Source organism: Triticum dicoccoides, chromosome 3B (assembly GCF_002162155.2).
Source record: "Triticum dicoccoides isolate Atlit2015 ecotype Zavitan chromosome 3B, WEW_v2.0, whole genome shotgun sequence".
NCBI classification, from domain to species: domain Eukaryota; kingdom Viridiplantae; phylum Streptophyta; class Magnoliopsida; order Poales; family Poaceae; genus Triticum; species Triticum dicoccoides.
In genome coordinates, this window is record NC_041385.1 from 407,440,936 (window position 1) to 407,457,482 (window position 16,547).

The 16,547-nt window shown below is 46.9% G+C and overlaps 2 protein-coding genes across 2 annotated transcripts; one reads left to right on the plus strand and one right to left on the minus strand.

Moving 5' to 3' along the window:
• Window positions 1–6,173: 6,173 nt before the first annotated feature.
• Window positions 6,174–7,461, minus strand: LOC119276231. The gene is made up of 3 exons (XM_037557254.1): window positions 7,155–7,461; window positions 6,972–7,070; window positions 6,174–6,895 (listed from the first exon to the last, which is right to left on the minus strand). Exons 1-3 carry the CDS (start codon window positions 7,212–7,214, stop codon window positions 6,539–6,541), a joined length of 516 nt encoding a protein of 171 aa, XP_037413151.1. The 5' UTR covers window positions 7,215–7,461; the 3' UTR covers window positions 6,174–6,538.
• Window positions 7,462–10,254: 2,793 nt separating this feature from the next.
• On the plus strand, window positions 10,255–13,467 carry LOC119276230 (amino-acid permease BAT1 homolog). The gene is made up of 8 exons (XM_037557253.1): window positions 10,255–10,404; window positions 10,491–10,751; window positions 11,488–11,506; window positions 11,591–11,810; window positions 12,001–12,182; window positions 12,259–12,548; window positions 12,641–12,770; window positions 12,924–13,467. The coding sequence occupies exons 1-8, from the start codon at window positions 10,280–10,282 to the stop codon at window positions 13,269–13,271; spliced, it is 1,575 nt and encodes a 524-aa protein (XP_037413150.1). The 5' UTR covers window positions 10,255–10,279; the 3' UTR covers window positions 13,272–13,467.
• The last annotated feature ends 3,080 nt before the right edge of the window (window positions 13,468–16,547 follow it).

A 16,547-nucleotide genomic window follows, 5' to 3' on the forward strand; every position in this document is an offset into this window, starting at 1 on the left:
GAAGCAGACGCCACGGATCCTGGCGTCTGGCCCCTGGCCCGCACTGCCCGCCTGCCCGTTGACCCGCTGATGTGGCAAAGGGGCCAGACGCTAAGGACCCTGGCGTCTGGCCCCGGTAACTGGATAACCCCACGGGAGAGTGTGTGGGACCCACCCCACACACTTTCCCCAATCCACAACCCGAGCTTGAAGAAGACTTGGAGCTCTCATACTCTCTCCCACCCCTCAAGCTCCCCCTCAAATCCTCTTCAAAAGGTGCATCCCTTAGGTGGATCTTTCCATCACTTTGCTGCTCTTGGTAATCTCCCCCAAATCATCCAATTATTTTTTGTTAAATCTTGCTATTTTGGTTGCATTTTATACATGTTGGTGGAACCCTAGTTCATGTTTTCTCCCCCATATGTTAGTGTGAATGGCTTGGTTAACTTTGATAATATAGTGCTATGCATGGTGTGTAGTAGGAATATATGTTTGTTGAGTAGAAAGATTGGTGGTTAGGGTTAGTTAGTGATTAGGGTTAACTTTGCTTAGTGTGTGTTAATTAGTGATACTTTTGTGGACATGACCAATAATTTAGTGTTGATATGATTTGGATATAATAAGATGTATTTGGATAAACACCAATTCTCATTGAAGTCTTAAATGCATTCATGTTATTTTTAGATGGAGAGACTTGTTAATGTTCATTACATTGACAAGGAGGCATTCTTGAGTAACAATGCCGACACGGGTGAGGAACCATTGGTTTTTGATACAAGCCCTAGCTATGAGGATGTTGTTGCAAAAGTGAGACAAGTTTTGAAGTGGATGGACACCAATGTTGATGTTAAGTTAATAGGAAGGTATGATGTTGGAGTTGGAGCCAAATCTCGCTTGAAAAGTATGCCTATCACCTCGGATTTGCATTGGGATGTATACAAGGAAAAAGTATCCCAATCGGAAGACAAGTCACTTGAACTGTTTGCCACCAAGGTCGAATCTCCTCGGTTTACCTTTGATTTGAACCGGCATGTCTCTTCCCCAATGGATGACATGAGCGAGAGGACAATGGTGCCACTTGTTGAGCATAGGGTTGTGGTTGACGCCCCCAATGTTTATCCCCCACCACATCCCCGTGTACCATCTATTAAAGAAAATGAGGTTGAGTTGTATGCCCCCAATGCTTCTAGCCAACCACCAACTAGCCAAGCAAATGAAGTTGAGGTGATTGCTAGTGATGGAGTAATTCAAGAGGATGAAGATCCTTATGATGACGACGAAGAGCAAGAGGAAGGGTTTCATGGTAATGATGTTGGTGACTTGGATGCGTACATAGCACAAAAGGACATGGATCGTGACTTGCCTTTTAGGCGTCAATATGCGTATGACTCGGATGACGAGGGTCCAGTTGAACAGTTGGACGAGGATGGATTCACAAAGGAGGAGAACCAAATCCACTTTGAGCTGACGGGCTTACAAAAAAGAACTCACTTGTTTAAAGATCTTAGCCTTGCCCATAAAGCTGTTGTTGACGGTGGAATGAGAATGACGGCGATTGAGCCAACACCATGCCCGGATCCAGGAGAACCAAGGGTGGAGAATGAGGACGAGAATGCTTATTTGAAGAAAGGAGTGAAGTTTCTGAGCTTGCCTATGCTGAAGTTTTGGTTGGCTGACTATGCCATTCGAAACCATAGGCCATTTTATGTTGAGCACTTCGACATGAAGTTGCGTTACACCGTGGTGTGTGAGCAAGAAGGATGCCCATGGAAGGTTCGTGCAAGAAAGCTTAAAGAAACCGAAGAATGGGTGTTAAAAAGTTGTGTTGCCACTCATAGATGCAAACCTCCATCTAAACGACTTAGAAAGACACACCGTCAACTCACATCTGAGTATCTCGGATACAAATGGATGAAAGACATAGGCTTTGATCCCACTGTGAAAGTGAGGTTTCTCATGCGGACGGTGAAAAAACAATTTGGTTATGAAGTCAAGTATGGGAAGGCATGGAAGGCAAAGGAAAATGCTATTAGGATGTTGTATGGTGGTTACGAAGAAGCATACAACCAGCTCCCAAGGTTGTTGGCCGCCATTGCACATAGGAACCCGGGCATGTTTCATGTGGTTGAGGATCACGAGGGAGTGTTCCACCGTGCCTTCTGGAGTTATGGACAATGTGTGGAGGCGTTTCAGCATTGTCGTCCGGTCTTGTCTATAGATGGCACGTTCTTGACCGGTAGATACAAGGGCACACTAATGGTAGCAATGGCGCACTCATCAAACGACAATGTGTTGCCGTGTGCATTTGCTTTGGTGCCTTCCGAGCACCAAGACAACTGGGAGTGGTTCATGGGTCATGTTAGGCATAACGTGATTGGGGCTAGGGAGGTATGCATTATATCGGACCGGCATCATGGCATACTCAAGGCAATGGACATTGTTATTTCAGGATTTCCAAAGCTTCACCACAGATGGTGCATGAGGCATTTCGTGGCCAACTTTTACCGGGCATGTAAGAGCAAGGAGCTCAGCAAAAACCTTACCCATGTATGTGTGGCCTTCACCACCCAAGGTTTCGATGCTCGGTACAACAAACTCTTTGCAGCGGTGAACGAAGGGGGAAAAGACTTCTTAACTAGGAATTTAAGCGAGAAGCACAAGTGGGCACGCGCTCATGACGATGGTGGTTGGCGATATGGCGACATGACGAGCTACCTGGTAGAATGTTTCAACAATGTGTTGAAGGGTGCTCGTGCATTGCCGGTGACTGCAATAGTGGAGTACACCTTCAAGCTTAATGAGTACTTTCAGAGGCATTCTGAAGAGACTGCAAAATGGATAGGTGAAAAAAAAGATTATCCGGGAAAGGTTGATGAATGGTTGCAGTTACAAGCAAGCAAGTCTTCACGGCAACAAGTTATCATATTCGATAGAATTGAAATGATCTATCAAATTGATGAGCCAGGTGGCACAACACGAGACGGTAGACAATATGATGGTGCTGCATTTGAGGTGAAACTGAAGACTCGGTGGTGCCAGTGCGAGAGGCCTAGTAAGTATCATTGGCCATGCTCGCATTTGATAACGGCGGCGAAGGCGAGAAACATACATGTTTGTGATGGAAAAACTGTGCAGATGCAAGAGTTCCATCTGGAAGCTACTAGGTTGACATGGGCGCCAAGATTTCGCCCTTTCTTGGACCAATCACAGTGGCCTGAGTACCATGGCCCTCATATTAGGCCAGACCCTCTTCTGAAGGTGGAGACAAAGGGTAGAAGGAGAACTAAGAGGTTCAGGGGTGATATGGATGACCTGGCTAGATACACTGGCATGAAACAATTTGATAGCGGTCATTTCATGGAGGCTCCTGACACTATCAACTGTGGGGTGTGCGGTGAAGGGGGACACAATGAGCGGACATGCAAGATGGTGGTCGTCGTAGAGGAATGGTTGATAATGGATCGGCCTTCGGTTTTTTGCTTAATCCAGATGGTTGATCTAATAATAATGGTATTTATTTGTTCATACAATTCCTAGCATTTATTCATTTACTGTATTTACGCATTTACTCTCTTTATGTCTTGTGTTAACAATTGTTCTTTTTGTAGGCATGGCTTCATCCGGTTCCAGGACGAGGCCGGCGTGCGCGGACCAAGAGGACATGCCGAAGACGTGGATGGAGGCCAGTTTGGACAAGGAGAAGGAGAAGGATGTGCACACACCATCATGTTGGTGTGCTGATGTTTGTAAGCTGAAGGTGTCCACTGACCGCAACAAGTCATGGACATAAGGTAGAAGGTTTTTCGTGTGTCCCAACTATGCACATGATCGTCGAAGGCCAACTAACGCATATGACATACCACCGGTATGTTAGGTGTACATTCAAAAAACATCAACAGGTTGTCACTCATATGTCTAACAAAAACATGGTTTATATGTAGTCCCCTCCTCCACTTTGCAAGTACTTCACTTGGATAGATCACGAGGTACCAAAAGATGTCCAAGAGGACCAACGTCGAGATTGGTTACGGAGGCAGCGCCTATTCGAGGAGTCCTATGCACGGGGATTGGAGCGGGAGCGTCGTGAGAAGGAGGCTCGTGAGCGCAAGAAGGTGAGGAAAAGAGGGCACGCAAAGAGAAGGAGGCTCGTCAAGAAGAGAGGGCAAGAAAACTTGCAAGGGCTCGCGATGCACAAGAGGAGGACGAGGCACGTGACAAGAAGGGAAAGTGGCCCCGTACTACTCAGTAGACAAATGGAAAGGCACCGGCGTCGATGATGAACTGTCGAGACTTTGTTTAATGTATGAACTTGTTATTCGAGACCTTGTGTCCATGAACTGTCGAGACTTTGTTTAATGTATGAACTTGTTATTCGAGACCTTGTGTCCATGACTATTTGAGATTATGTGCAAACTATGTTCGTCATTCGAGACTAGTTAGTATGCTTTGTTCATATTTTTGGTTGAGACTAGCATGCTTTGTTCATATTTAACAGTGTTTGCTACAAGTTGCTAAGAAAAAACATTAACAAAAGACAGAAGCGTGTGTAAAAACACCAGGTCCACACCCAGACGCTAAGGACCCTGGCGTCTGGCTCGCTTTGCTCACGCAGGTGACCAGACAAGGTGGCTGGTGTGTCTGATGGACACCCAGACGCCACGGTCCATGGCGTCTGCCTCCCACACCCAGACGCCAGGGACCCTGGCGTCTGGCTTGCTTTGCTCGCGCAGGTGACCAGACAAGCTGTATGGTGTGTCTGATGGACACCCAGACGCCACGGTCCATGGCGTCTTCCTCCCATACCCAGACGCTAGGGACCGTGGCGTCTGGCTTGCTTTGCTCGCGCAGGTGACCAGGCAAGCTGGCTGGTGTGTCTGATGGCCATCCAGACGCCAAGGTCCATGGCATCTGGTGTCCAGAGAGCATTCTTGCAGTTATCTGTCTGATGGATAAGATTTTTTGGGCCCACCTCTAGCCCTCTCATCCATTCATCTCCACCTCTACCCCTCTCATTTCACTCATATCCACCCACTCTCACCTCTAGCCCTGCCAACGTCACTCCCTCATCCAGCACCCTAACCCCCCCCCCTCAGATCTCTCATAAATCGGTCCAGTTTCACCGTTGGATCTTTAGGATTTCGAGACTAGAAGGTAAATCAACTCCACCCCCATTTTATGGTTGGTTTAATTTATCATACTTTTGTGAAAACCCTAGTTTGTTTTCCTCGTGGTCTAATGTATCATAGGTTAGCTACTAAGAGATTTGTGTGTTGTAGATGGCTAAGGAAACTCAGTGGGTGCTTAGCCCTGTTGTTCATGTGCAAGGCTTGTCTCCATGTATTGTGCAAGTTAGTGAAGTGGACCTCACTTTCGATTGGTTGAAGACTAAATTCATGTTGAAGCAAGGGTTGAAGGAAGAGGATTTTGTGTACTACATCAGCAGGAGGCAGTCAGATGGCCCCGGGGAAAGAAAATTGGTTGACATAACTGATGATGACAAGATCCAAGAAATGCTGGAAGAATGGAAATGGAAAAGGGTTGTTGACTTGCATTGCTACAGGAAACCGAGTTATATGTGATGTTCATTGTATGTGATGAACTTCTCATTCGAGACTATTTGTGTAATTTGAACTATGTTTGTAATTTGCTATGTCATTCGAGACATTGTATCGTAGACCATCGTGGTCATGAACTATGTTTGTCATTTGCTATTATCGTAGACAAACGTGGTAATGAACCTTGTGTGTGTGTTCAACTATAGTGGTATGAAAAGACTATGCAATGCTTATGTATGTTTGTTATTCGAGACTACAAGTGAAAAGACAAAACTGACTTATATCCAGACGCCAAGGACCCTGGCGTCTGGTTCCTACCCTATGCTGGCTCCCCTGCTTTACCCTGTTTCTGGTGTAAGTCGATAGCCAGACGCCAAGGACCCTGGCGTTTGGTCCCCTGACTTATAGCCAAACGCCAAGGACCCTGGCGTTTGGTCCCCTGACTTATAGCCAGACGCCAAGGACCCTGGCGTCTGGTACCTACCCTGTGCATATAAATGAGTAAATGAGTCCTCCTTTTGACAGATTTCATGGCAATCAATGAATTCATAGACATCACAGGAAACAACAATTCACATAAATCACATCATTGAGTAGTACTTTTAAACGAGTTCATGGAAAGAGACTACACCAAGTTCATCGAAACAAACTAGAACAAGCTCATTGAAACAAACTACAACAAGCTCACTTCTTGCATACACAGGTTCACAGAATTCATAATAGTATGACAGGTTCATAGAACATAGAAGATAGCACATAAGACACCAAATGTGCGCCACCGTCATCGCCTCTCCCACGCTGGAGTGGGCCAAACCGGAACAAGAAGCTCACTTCCTCCTTCCTCTCTTCACCATGGTTGCAAGTGCAGGCTCCTCCTCTTCGCTAGTCTCGTCCTCCTCCTCTTCGTTGTATGCCTCCTCCTCCGCCTCAGTGTTGGCCTTATATCTTTGCATTCCTATTGGGATAAGCTTATGAGGATACTCCGGACTATGGAATTGTGTGTTTTATGTCTTCTTTCTACCTTTCTTGCCTGGTCTCTTAGCTATGGCTTTGCCTTTCCTAGATGGTTGTGAAGCATTGCCTTGTGTTGGTTGTGTAGCCTGTGATGGTTGTGGAGCATCAACATCATACTCATGATCCTCTTCATGTGTTGCATCATACTCATGCTCCTCATGATGTGTTGGCTCCTCTTGATGTGATGGCTCCTCTTCATGGAACTCCTCCTCCATGTCCTCATTGTTCTGTAGATAACGCCGTCTATTAGCTGTGGCGGCGCGGCTACCAGGTGCATACACGTCACTGGACTGAGCACCATGGCAAGAAAGCATTGATGCCATCTTATGAAACCGCTTCTTGAACTTCTGCAAAAATATGCTATGATATGAGATGCACATAAATAATCCGCGAAAAGAAACTTTTATAATATATTGATCACACCTCCATCGTGCTCCTAAGAGTCCTCTCAGATAATGCACCACCAGGTGGATGACTCAGTGCAACATTGGCATCGTTGACGCACAGAAGCAACTCTCTGCCCTGCAATTCATGAACACACCAAACTTATGTATTTGAAAGAAGACAACATGATGCAAGTATGTTAGAATAGGTCAAACAGACTACCATTTCATCATGCATCGGTGCATAGTCAACGTGAGCCCCTCTGGTGTCTCTCACAGCCATGTTGAAGGTTTGATAATCTTGTGCAGTCTCCGGCTCTTCAGACACCAACTCCGACCACTCCTCATGAGTCCAACCAGGCTTCAGCTTTAACCGGTAACGATCCGCATACCACACTTGGTAGTTCTGATATGCTGACTGATTGTGAGGTCTATTCTCTGATTGCACTAACGTGTCTCTTTGATTCCAAATTTCTATCCACGCACGGTGTTTGTTTACCCAATCCGATATATCCTGATTGTTCCTTCGATCAAACCTACAAATGATGCACGGGACAAAGCATTAGCAAACATTGACTTATTCAATGCTCTACTACATACTCAAGGCATGCTTGCTTACCGATGCAGAGATAGAATTTCCTCCTTGCTCTCCTTAATTGGAATACCTTGTCTTCTTCCAAATTGTCTTGCCACACGGTCTACAAAGTGCCACTCGATTGCGAAGAAGCATATCATTGGGCACCTCGCCCGCCAAAGATGGCTATCACGCGTGCACATCTCATTAAGATCAAAGTCACGATCTTCCACATAAGGCAACCAATATACCTGCAAAACAAAGAGATACATTGTTAGCTACATAAGTTTCATTCTTGACTAAATTTTATCTCATCGAACTTCTCAAAACCTGCTCAGCAGTCAAGGTGTCCAGCTCGTTCATATAGCACTTGTATCGCACATGCGAGCTTCCTGTGTAGACTGTCACTTGTTCCCAATAGTAAGCAAGCGTAGGGCGCCGATAAGGATCATCATCATGCAACCCGTCATGATTACCCCGTGGGTTTGCCATGAGGGGGTTCTTGAAACCGGGCCGTCCTACCGGGATCCTCTCCCACATCCACACGGATAGACTCCAAACAAACCCAGACAATGAGGATGTATCTCCCTTCCTCCGACACGCCAAGTCAAGCTGCAATCAAACAAACATGTTAGATATGGAGGCGCATGACAAATGCAAGATAAATGGTTGCAAATATCTCTTACCTGGCGATACAAATATGCTAGTGCGGCCGAACCCCAGCTATACTGGGTATCCCAGTTATTGAGTAGCTCCAAGAACATCCAGAGGGTTGAGTTCCCGGTTGCATCTGAGAAGACTACCTTGGTTAGTACATACCAAAGATAGGCCCGCGTGTACTGCTGCACAACCACATCATTGGCACCCTAAGGGCACGGATTGGTGTTTCCTTTGACCAGTTTTAGCCAGGAATGCCTCACTCTTGCGGTATCGGCCTTGCCTTCCTGAGGGCCGTCGGGCTCAACACCAATTAAAATGCCAGTCCGTTCTCGCCAATTACCAACGCTCACACGACCGGTAACAGCTTGTCCGTTGATAGGAAGGCCGCTTATCATAGCCATGTCCTGTAGGGTCATCGTCATCTCCCCACATGGAAGGTGGAACGAATGAGTCTCCGGCCTCCAACGATCCACAAGTGCGGTCAGCGCCGCGTGGTTCACCGGCGGAGCGCGTCGCTTAAACTGCAACACAAATGGGAGAAGACCCAATCTCCGAATGTAAGGCTCGTACCGCGGGTCGTAAGTAAAGTCATCAGCAGAATGACCCCTATGCGCATAGCAACTACAAGCTGTAAATAAAGTGATGTTTTAATCAATACAAGAACACAAATGAGAAACAACGAAAATTGATAAGTCTAGCTTCTTACATCTCCCTTCTCAATGGCACGAGCACGATGCTCCTTATCCCACTCATCGATTAATCCGTCATACCAAGGTCCATCATCATCCGCCATCCTACAAACAAAATCACAAACATCTATGAATACATGAACAATATCAAACAATACTATTTCCTTCTTCAAGTTATGCCATATAAAAACACCATTCTTCTCACACATAACCACATCATTTCTTTCTTCTACATATGCACACATATCATCTAGAGTACCAAATTTCACCATCAAATAAATTCATAATCATCATCCGCCATTCTATTGAACAAATCATGGCACACACAATCATCAAATTTCATCATCTCTTTGCAAAAAAAACTTTGCCATCTATATATTCAACTATATTGTCATACCACTTCACACATATAATATTTTTTGTAAATATATTTGCTTGCCAAAGTAGTCTTTTCAGATTCAAACAAATATTATGCCATCTATATATTCAACATATAGCTAATTTACTAGCACATGCATACATCATCTTCTCAAATATACGCACATCATCTTTCAATCAAATAAAATTCTCAAACAATATGGTGTCACATAACCATATGCACAATTTTATCATATGCAACATCTCTCTCCCTTAAAACACTAATATTAAAAACATATGCAAATACATAACATCTAATTTATACAACCCAATCTGTGAAACAAATCATGTCACATACAACCATCAATTTCATCATCTCTTTTGCAAAAAAAAATAAGCCAATAGGATAATCTACATATGAACCAAACAATTTCAAATTGCATACATATTCAACAACACATCATCTACTATCTACAAATCAACTATACCATCTAACAACTACACAAAATTTACTAAAACAAAAACAACAAGTACTCATCTAACATCTCCCAATGATGAATAATGCAACCAAAAAGAGATGTTCTAATCAAAACAAATTGGAGGGAATGGAGGAGAATACCTCAAGAATGTTTGGGGGCCTCAGATCCACAAATTTGGGTGGAGGATGGAGTAGATCAAGGGGGGATTTGGTGTGAGGGAGAAGAGGGGCGAGAGAAAAGTTTCCTCTGTTCTTGCGTTCGGCCGCCGCCAGGGAGAGGTTGGGGATGGGTGGGCTGGGCCCGCGCGTGGTGTAAACCTACCAGGGCCAGACGACAGGGTCCTTGGCGTCTGGCCCCTTTGGCACGTCAGCGGGTCAACGGGCAGGCGGGCAATGCGGGCCAGGGGCCAGACACCAGGGTTCGTGGCGTCTGCTTCGCAACCCAGACGCCAGGGATGTTGGCGTTACCTAAAAAGATCAGAAATGAAATTTTTTCCAAAGCGAGGTCAAATCGGAATTTTGTTAGCCAGAAAGGTCATAACAGTAATTTTGTCCCCTGACCCCATCTCTTCCCACAACGCGACGGCGCCATGACCTGGAGCAAGTCCCCGGCGGGCAGCGGCACCACCGCCGTCGACGCCGATGGCTCCGGCGACACCGGCCAGGCCCGCCTCGGCGAGCTCGGCTACAAGCAGGAGCTCAAGCGGGACCTCTCGTACGTCACCACCCTTCTTCTCCTCTCCTCTCCCTTGGTTTCGTCGCTTCTTAACTGATTGATTGATTGATTGAGGGCGTGTGTAGATTGCTGTCCAACTTCGCCTTCTCCTTCACCATCATCTCGGTGCTGACGGGGGTCACCACGCTGTACAACACCGGCCTCAACTTCGGCGGCCCGGCCACCATGACCTTCGGCTGGTTCGTCGCCGGCGCCTTCACCATGACGGTCGGCCTCTCCATGGCCGAGATCTGCTCCTCCTTCCCCACCTCCGGCGGCCTCTACTACTGGAGCGCGCGCCTCTCGGGCAACCGATGGTCGCCCTTCGCCTCATGGATCACCGGATGGTACGCTACTCAATCACACACGCACTCCACTCAAATCTTTCTTGTCTTTTGCTACCTCTCAATGTTCTCGAATGTATATCGATTTCTTCTCTGGTTGGGATCATGTGGAAGGGAAGAACGGAAGGAGAGGATCATGTCACGTGTGAACGAACCGCTTTCTGTTTGTTTTCTTTTTGTCTCGTGTGACATCAAATTGGTGCGTGCGAAATTTCTGCATCTCTTTCTTCTGTGTTTCTTTTTTTCCGCTTGTCTTTTTTTTTCTTTTTGCAGAATGAATAGTTTATTACTCATTTATTCCCTTTGATCCATGCGTATTAATTATCCCTGATTTAGTACAAATAGTTCATTCAAATACAGCGTTATCATCGGGGATGCAAAATAGAATAATCGTGTCGTTGTTTAACGACGTGCTCCTTGGCAATGCAGAACAGAATATTTGTGTTCATAAGGTCATGTGCTTGCGTGCTTTGACCATGTGCAGCTCCCGTGGCCACATTTTGGTAGCAGAACCAGTGCCAACTGCAAATAAAGTCTGATTTTGACAGCGACCTGTGGTTGAAAATGTGCTAGTATCAGCATGGTTCTTGTAGTTGAGACAAAGACGTCCTTGCAACAAACGCACATATACGCATGGCCCATTTTTCTTACTGTAGATAGATATACGCTATTGATTGCTCATGCATCCCCATTCCAATTATTCCCGGCCTCTCATGACGGATTGTTGTGCTGCATGCAGGTTTAACATCGTTGGACAGGTAACCAGCCAGTGGCTCAACTTTGAATGCCTTCTCTCACTTTGTGAGTGACTGCTGTGCTGATTCAGTTTGCACGCTCTGCAGTGGGCGGTGACAACTAGCGTGGACTTCTCGCTGGCGCAGCTGATCCAGGTGATCATCCTGCTCAGCACCGGCGGCAACAACGGCGGAGGCTACCTGGCGTCCAAGTACGTGGTCATCGCCTTCCACGCCGCCATCCTGCTCAGCCACGCCTTCATCAACAGCCTCCCCATTTCATGGCTCTCCTTCTTTGGCCAGTTTGCGGCTGCTTGGAACATGCTAGGTTCTCTCCTACTAGTACTACGTACCTCTCTTCATTCGCACTTGCCCTACACGATTACTACTCTACTTCGCGAGCACTGATTCTCACCCAAGCTACTAGCTAGAGAATAAATAATCAGAGAGCATGCAGTTGGCATCCACTTTATTAACGGATGAGATGGATGGCTCTCCACGCTTCTCTGTCTCTGTAGGTGTCTTTGTCCTGATGATTGCCGTGCCGGCTGTTGCTACCGAGAGGGCCAGTGCCAAGTTCGTCTTCACCCATTTCAACACTGACAACAGTGCTGGAATACACAGCAACCTCTACATCTTTGTCCTGGGGCTCCTCATGAGCCAGTACACGCTCACAGGATACGACGCATCGGCGCATATGGTAATTAATTGATTAAGCCAAAGAAGAAGAAATCTCATCTCGTTGTCAGTGTTGATATGATCGTGTATGCATGCAGACGGAGGAGACCAAGAACGCAGACAGGAACGGCCCCATCGGGATAATCAGCGCCATCGGCATATCCATAGTGGTCGGCTGGGGATACATAATCGGGATCACATTTGCCGTCAAGGACATACCCTACCTGCTGAGCCCTGACAATGAAGCTGGGGGGTATGCCATCGCCCAAGTCTTCTACCTCGCCTTCAAAAGCCGCTACGGCAGCGGCGTCGGCGGGATCGTCTGCCTGGGCATCGTCGCCGTCGCCATATACTTCTGCGGCATGAGCTCCGTGACGAGTAATTCGAGGTGATCGTCCTCTGCTGGCTTGCTTCACGCTGCATTTCTCTTCTCGGAACGTAGTTCTGATGAGATCACTCGCTCGTTGTATCAATGACTAGGATGGTGTATGCTTTCTCGAGAGACGGGGCGATGCCGCTGTCACCCGTGTGGCACAGAGTGAACAAGCACGAGGTGCCCATCAACGCCGTCTGGCTCTCGGCTTTCGTCTCCCTCTGCATGGCGTTGCCGGTAAACCATTGTTCGACAACACTGCATTTCACTGCAACTACTACTACATACTACTGTAGTAGTATTTCATTTCCGGCAGAGTAGGAGTACCTCCAAATAAATTGATCCTGCTCTGATAATCCTGGTCTGTGATTGAAAATAAATTGATTGCAGTCGCTGGGTAGCCTGGTGGCGTTCCAGGCCATGGTGTCGATCGCGACGATCGGGCTCTACATCGCGTACGCGCTGCCCATCTTCTTCCGGGTGACGCTGGCGCGCAAGCACTTCGTGCAGGGGCCCTTCAACCTCGGACGGTACGGTGTACTGGTGGGATGGGTGGCCGTGCTCTGGGTGGTGACCATCACCGTGCTCTTCTCGCTGCCGGTGACGTACCCGGTGACCAAGGACACGCTCAACTACACGCCGGTCGCCGTCGGTGGGCTTTTCATCCTCGTCTTCACGTCGTGGGTCGTCAGTGCCAGGCACTGGTTCAAGGGACCCGTCACGAATTTGAGCGGCTAGTTTCGCGCGTGTGGAATTATTGTCACGTGATTTCACGTGGGAACGCCACGTGATGTAATTAGTTGTACGCTTTAGGCTGGTTGTATCTCACAAGACATGAGGTGGAGGCGACGAGACGTTGTAATTACTTTCTTCAACAAGATAGGAACATGGACTAATTCATACTGCCAGTTAACCCGGCAAAATGTTTGGCTAAGAAACTTCTTTGAACTTACCCATTACCGTGCTTGTATCGTTTCTCAGTATTTACCAGCAAGTTGACTAGCCTTGGATTATATACCCAAAGTTGATTAGCCTTGGATACTCACGGACTGGTGTGGTCGAGGGCGGGGCTCTGTTAGGACCCTGAATCTTCCAACTATATACATCTGACAGAGGCGAGGGTCTCGATCTTTGAATGAGATGATAATTATAGATTTGATGGAGAACTACTTGGACAATCCAACTAGAAATGTGCACAACGTTATGCCTCAACAATTGTTAAACCAATCTCCTGAGGTTACTGACGCCGGAAGCACAATCAACCTGACCACGAAGGTCTATTCCTGCATGCAATCGAAGAACAAGCAAGAATATGATAAAGCAATTTAAATATTGCGAATATAGATGAAGTATTGATAGAAGTGGGGATCCGAAAGCGGCCTTGGTCTTGTCATTGCACACAAACAAAGTACACGAAGTTGCAATGGCTAACTTTTAACTAAACAAATCCCAAGCAGATACCTATTAGATTGATCTATTTATATAGGAGCAAAGAGTGACGGCCAAGGAGGTGGGAGAACGTCTCAAGGCAGCCTAAAACTAACCCTAGGTCGTATAAGGCCCATGGGCCCAAGTGAACGTGAGACAACACCATTGAACTTGTAGTTTAACTCGGATTCTGCTGCATCGTCAGACTGTTTCGGAAATATCTCCACTCTTCGGGCGAATTTGGAGGTGAATCCAATTGGGTTGAAAGTACAGCAAAAAAAACTTTCCAACGAAAAAAGAATCACCCAATTCAGTGTCCAGACGTAAAAGTTGTTGACGGTTTGAGTTAGGTATGTCTGTGCAGTTCGAATATGATGAACTTAGTCTCTATCTTCTCTTGAGCCAAAAGTGATGTGATGTGGCTTCTTGAACAACACCTAATCATTTCCTTTGACGCGAGAGGACTTGTTGAACAACGCCTAATCATTTGATTTTCCTTTATCTTCACACGTGATTCGTACAAGTTTTCAACAATTCTGCATTTAGGCATGAAATAAAATATGCGAAGTACTTTTGTTCCGGATAACATAATTAAATTATTGGATAATTATTATAAGAAATCACCTCATAAATATGCATGTATGCAATATTTTTGTTCGTATCCAAGGTAGCCATGTCCTCATCAACATCTGAAGAACTTTGAAGAGCACCGCAGATTCAATGCTTTGTCAATTATCCAAGTGCCAGAAGGAAGCAAGTAAAGAAAGGTCGACGGCCCGGATGTAATGATTTGGAGCTAAACGCTTTTACCGATGCAATTCAAAATCCCCCCTCCCTCCCCGTGTCACCCACCTCTGGCGACACGAAGGGAACCTTAGCTGTCGCCGCCAGAAGCCACCCTCGTCGTGCTCTCCCGCATTACCGCCGCTAGAGGCCCAGCCTGCGAAGCCGCACCGGACCTTAGGATAGTGGCGGGGGAGGGGGGAGGGGTGGATCTGGCCCCTTGCGTGCTCACTCACCACCACCCCTCCCGCGAGCCCTATACATGCTGCACCACCGGCTCCCGGCCCTTCTCGCTGGCCGGCCCCTAGCGCAGCTCTGAGCTCCTCTCACGCGATTCTGGTTCCCTCCTCACGCACCCCTCTCTGCAAGCACTTCACGACGGTTCCCCGCGATGGCTGCTCCTTGCCGGCTGGCCTTGGCCGCCCCGGGCCACGGTGCCCTCCCACTCCACCCTGACCAACCCCCACCCACGGCGCCCCGCCCCCACGCGAGTTTCCATGATGTCAGTGATGTAGCGTCCGTGGAGGTCATATGGTGGTACTCACTGGCGGCTGCCTTTGCAGTGCGCCTGCTGGGTGCTGATACGTCCATTTTGCATCATGATTTTATATTGATATTTATTGCATTACGGGTTGTTATTACATATTATGGTACAATACTTATGCCTTTTCTCTCTTATTTTATAAGGTTTGCATGAAGAGGGAGAATGCCGACAGCTGGAATTCTGGACTGAAAAATGAGCAAATCTGAGAGACCTATTCTGCACAACTCCCAAAGTCCTGAAACTTCATGGAGAATTAATTTGAAATATAAAAAAATATTGGGCGAAGAAAGCACCTGAGGGGACCCACCAGCCAGCCACAAGGGCGGGGGGGGGGGGGGCGCCCTACCCCCCTAGGCGCTCCCCATGCCTTGCCGCCTACCTGGCAGGCCCCCGATGCCCATCTTTTGCTATATGAAGGGTTTTTACCTGGAAAAAAAATCAAAGTGAAGCTTTCGGGACGAAGCGCCGTCGTCTCGAGGCGAAATTTGGGCAGAACCAATCTAGGGCTCCGGCGGAGCTGTTCTGCCGGGGAAACGTCCCTCCCGGAGGGGGAAATCAAAGCCATCATCATCACCAACGATCCTCTCATCGAGAGGGGGTCAATCTCCATCAACATCTTCACCAGCACCATCTCCTCTCAAACCCTAGTTCATCTCTTTTATCCGATCTCAAAACCTCAGATTGGTACCTGTGGGTTGCTAGTAGTGTTGATTACTCCTTGTAGTTGATGCTAGTTAGTTTATTCGGTGGAAGATCATATGTTTAGATCCTTAATGATAATCAATACTCCTCTGATTATAAACATGAATATGCTTTATGAGTAGTTACGTTTGTTCCTGAGGACATGTGAGAAGTCTTGTTATAAGTAATCATGTGAATTTGGTATTCGTTCGATATTTTGATGAGATGTATGTTGTCTCTCTTCTAGTGGTGTTATGTGAACGCCGACTACATGACACTTCACCATGATTTGGGCCTAGGGGAAGGCATTCGGAAGTAATAAGTAGATGATGGTTTGCTAGAGTGACAGAAGCTTAAACCCTAGTTTATGTGTTACTTCGTAAGGGGTTGATTTGGATCCATATGTTTCATGCTATGGTTAGATTTATCTTAATTCTTCGTTCGTAGTTGCGGATGCTTGCGAGAGGGGTTAATCATAAGTGGGAGGCTTGTCCAAGAAAGAACAGCACCCAAGCACCGGTCCCCCCACATATAAAATTATCAAAGTAACGAACGCGAATCATATGAGCATGATGAAA

What these genes read in the sequence shown, in the direction of transcription:
- LOC119276231 (XM_037557254.1), bottom strand. Translation starts at nt 7,214, where the DNA reads ATGGCTGTGAGAGACACCAGAGGGGCTCACGTTGACTATGCACCGATG. An exon ending in CACCGATGCATGATGAAATG is followed by an intron (nt 7,071 to 7,154) that starts GTAGTCTGTTTG and finishes CATGAATTGCAG; the next exon opens with GGCAGAGAGTTGCTTCTGTG. An exon ending in CTCTTAGGAGCACGATGGAG is followed by an intron (nt 6,896 to 6,971) that starts GTGTGATCAATA and finishes ATATTTTTGCAG; the next exon opens with AAGTTCAAGAAGCGGTTTCA.
- LOC119276230 (XM_037557253.1), top strand. Translation starts at nt 10,280, where the DNA reads ATGACCTGGAGCAAGTCCCCGGCGGGCAGCGGCACCACCGCCGTCGAC. An exon ending in GGCTGCTTGGAACATGCTAG is followed by an intron (nt 11,811 to 12,000) that starts GTTCTCTCCTAC and finishes CTGTCTCTGTAG; the next exon opens with GTGTCTTTGTCCTGATGATT. An exon ending in CCCTCTGCATGGCGTTGCCG is followed by an intron (nt 12,771 to 12,923) that starts GTAAACCATTGT and finishes AATTGATTGCAG; the next exon opens with TCGCTGGGTAGCCTGGTGGC.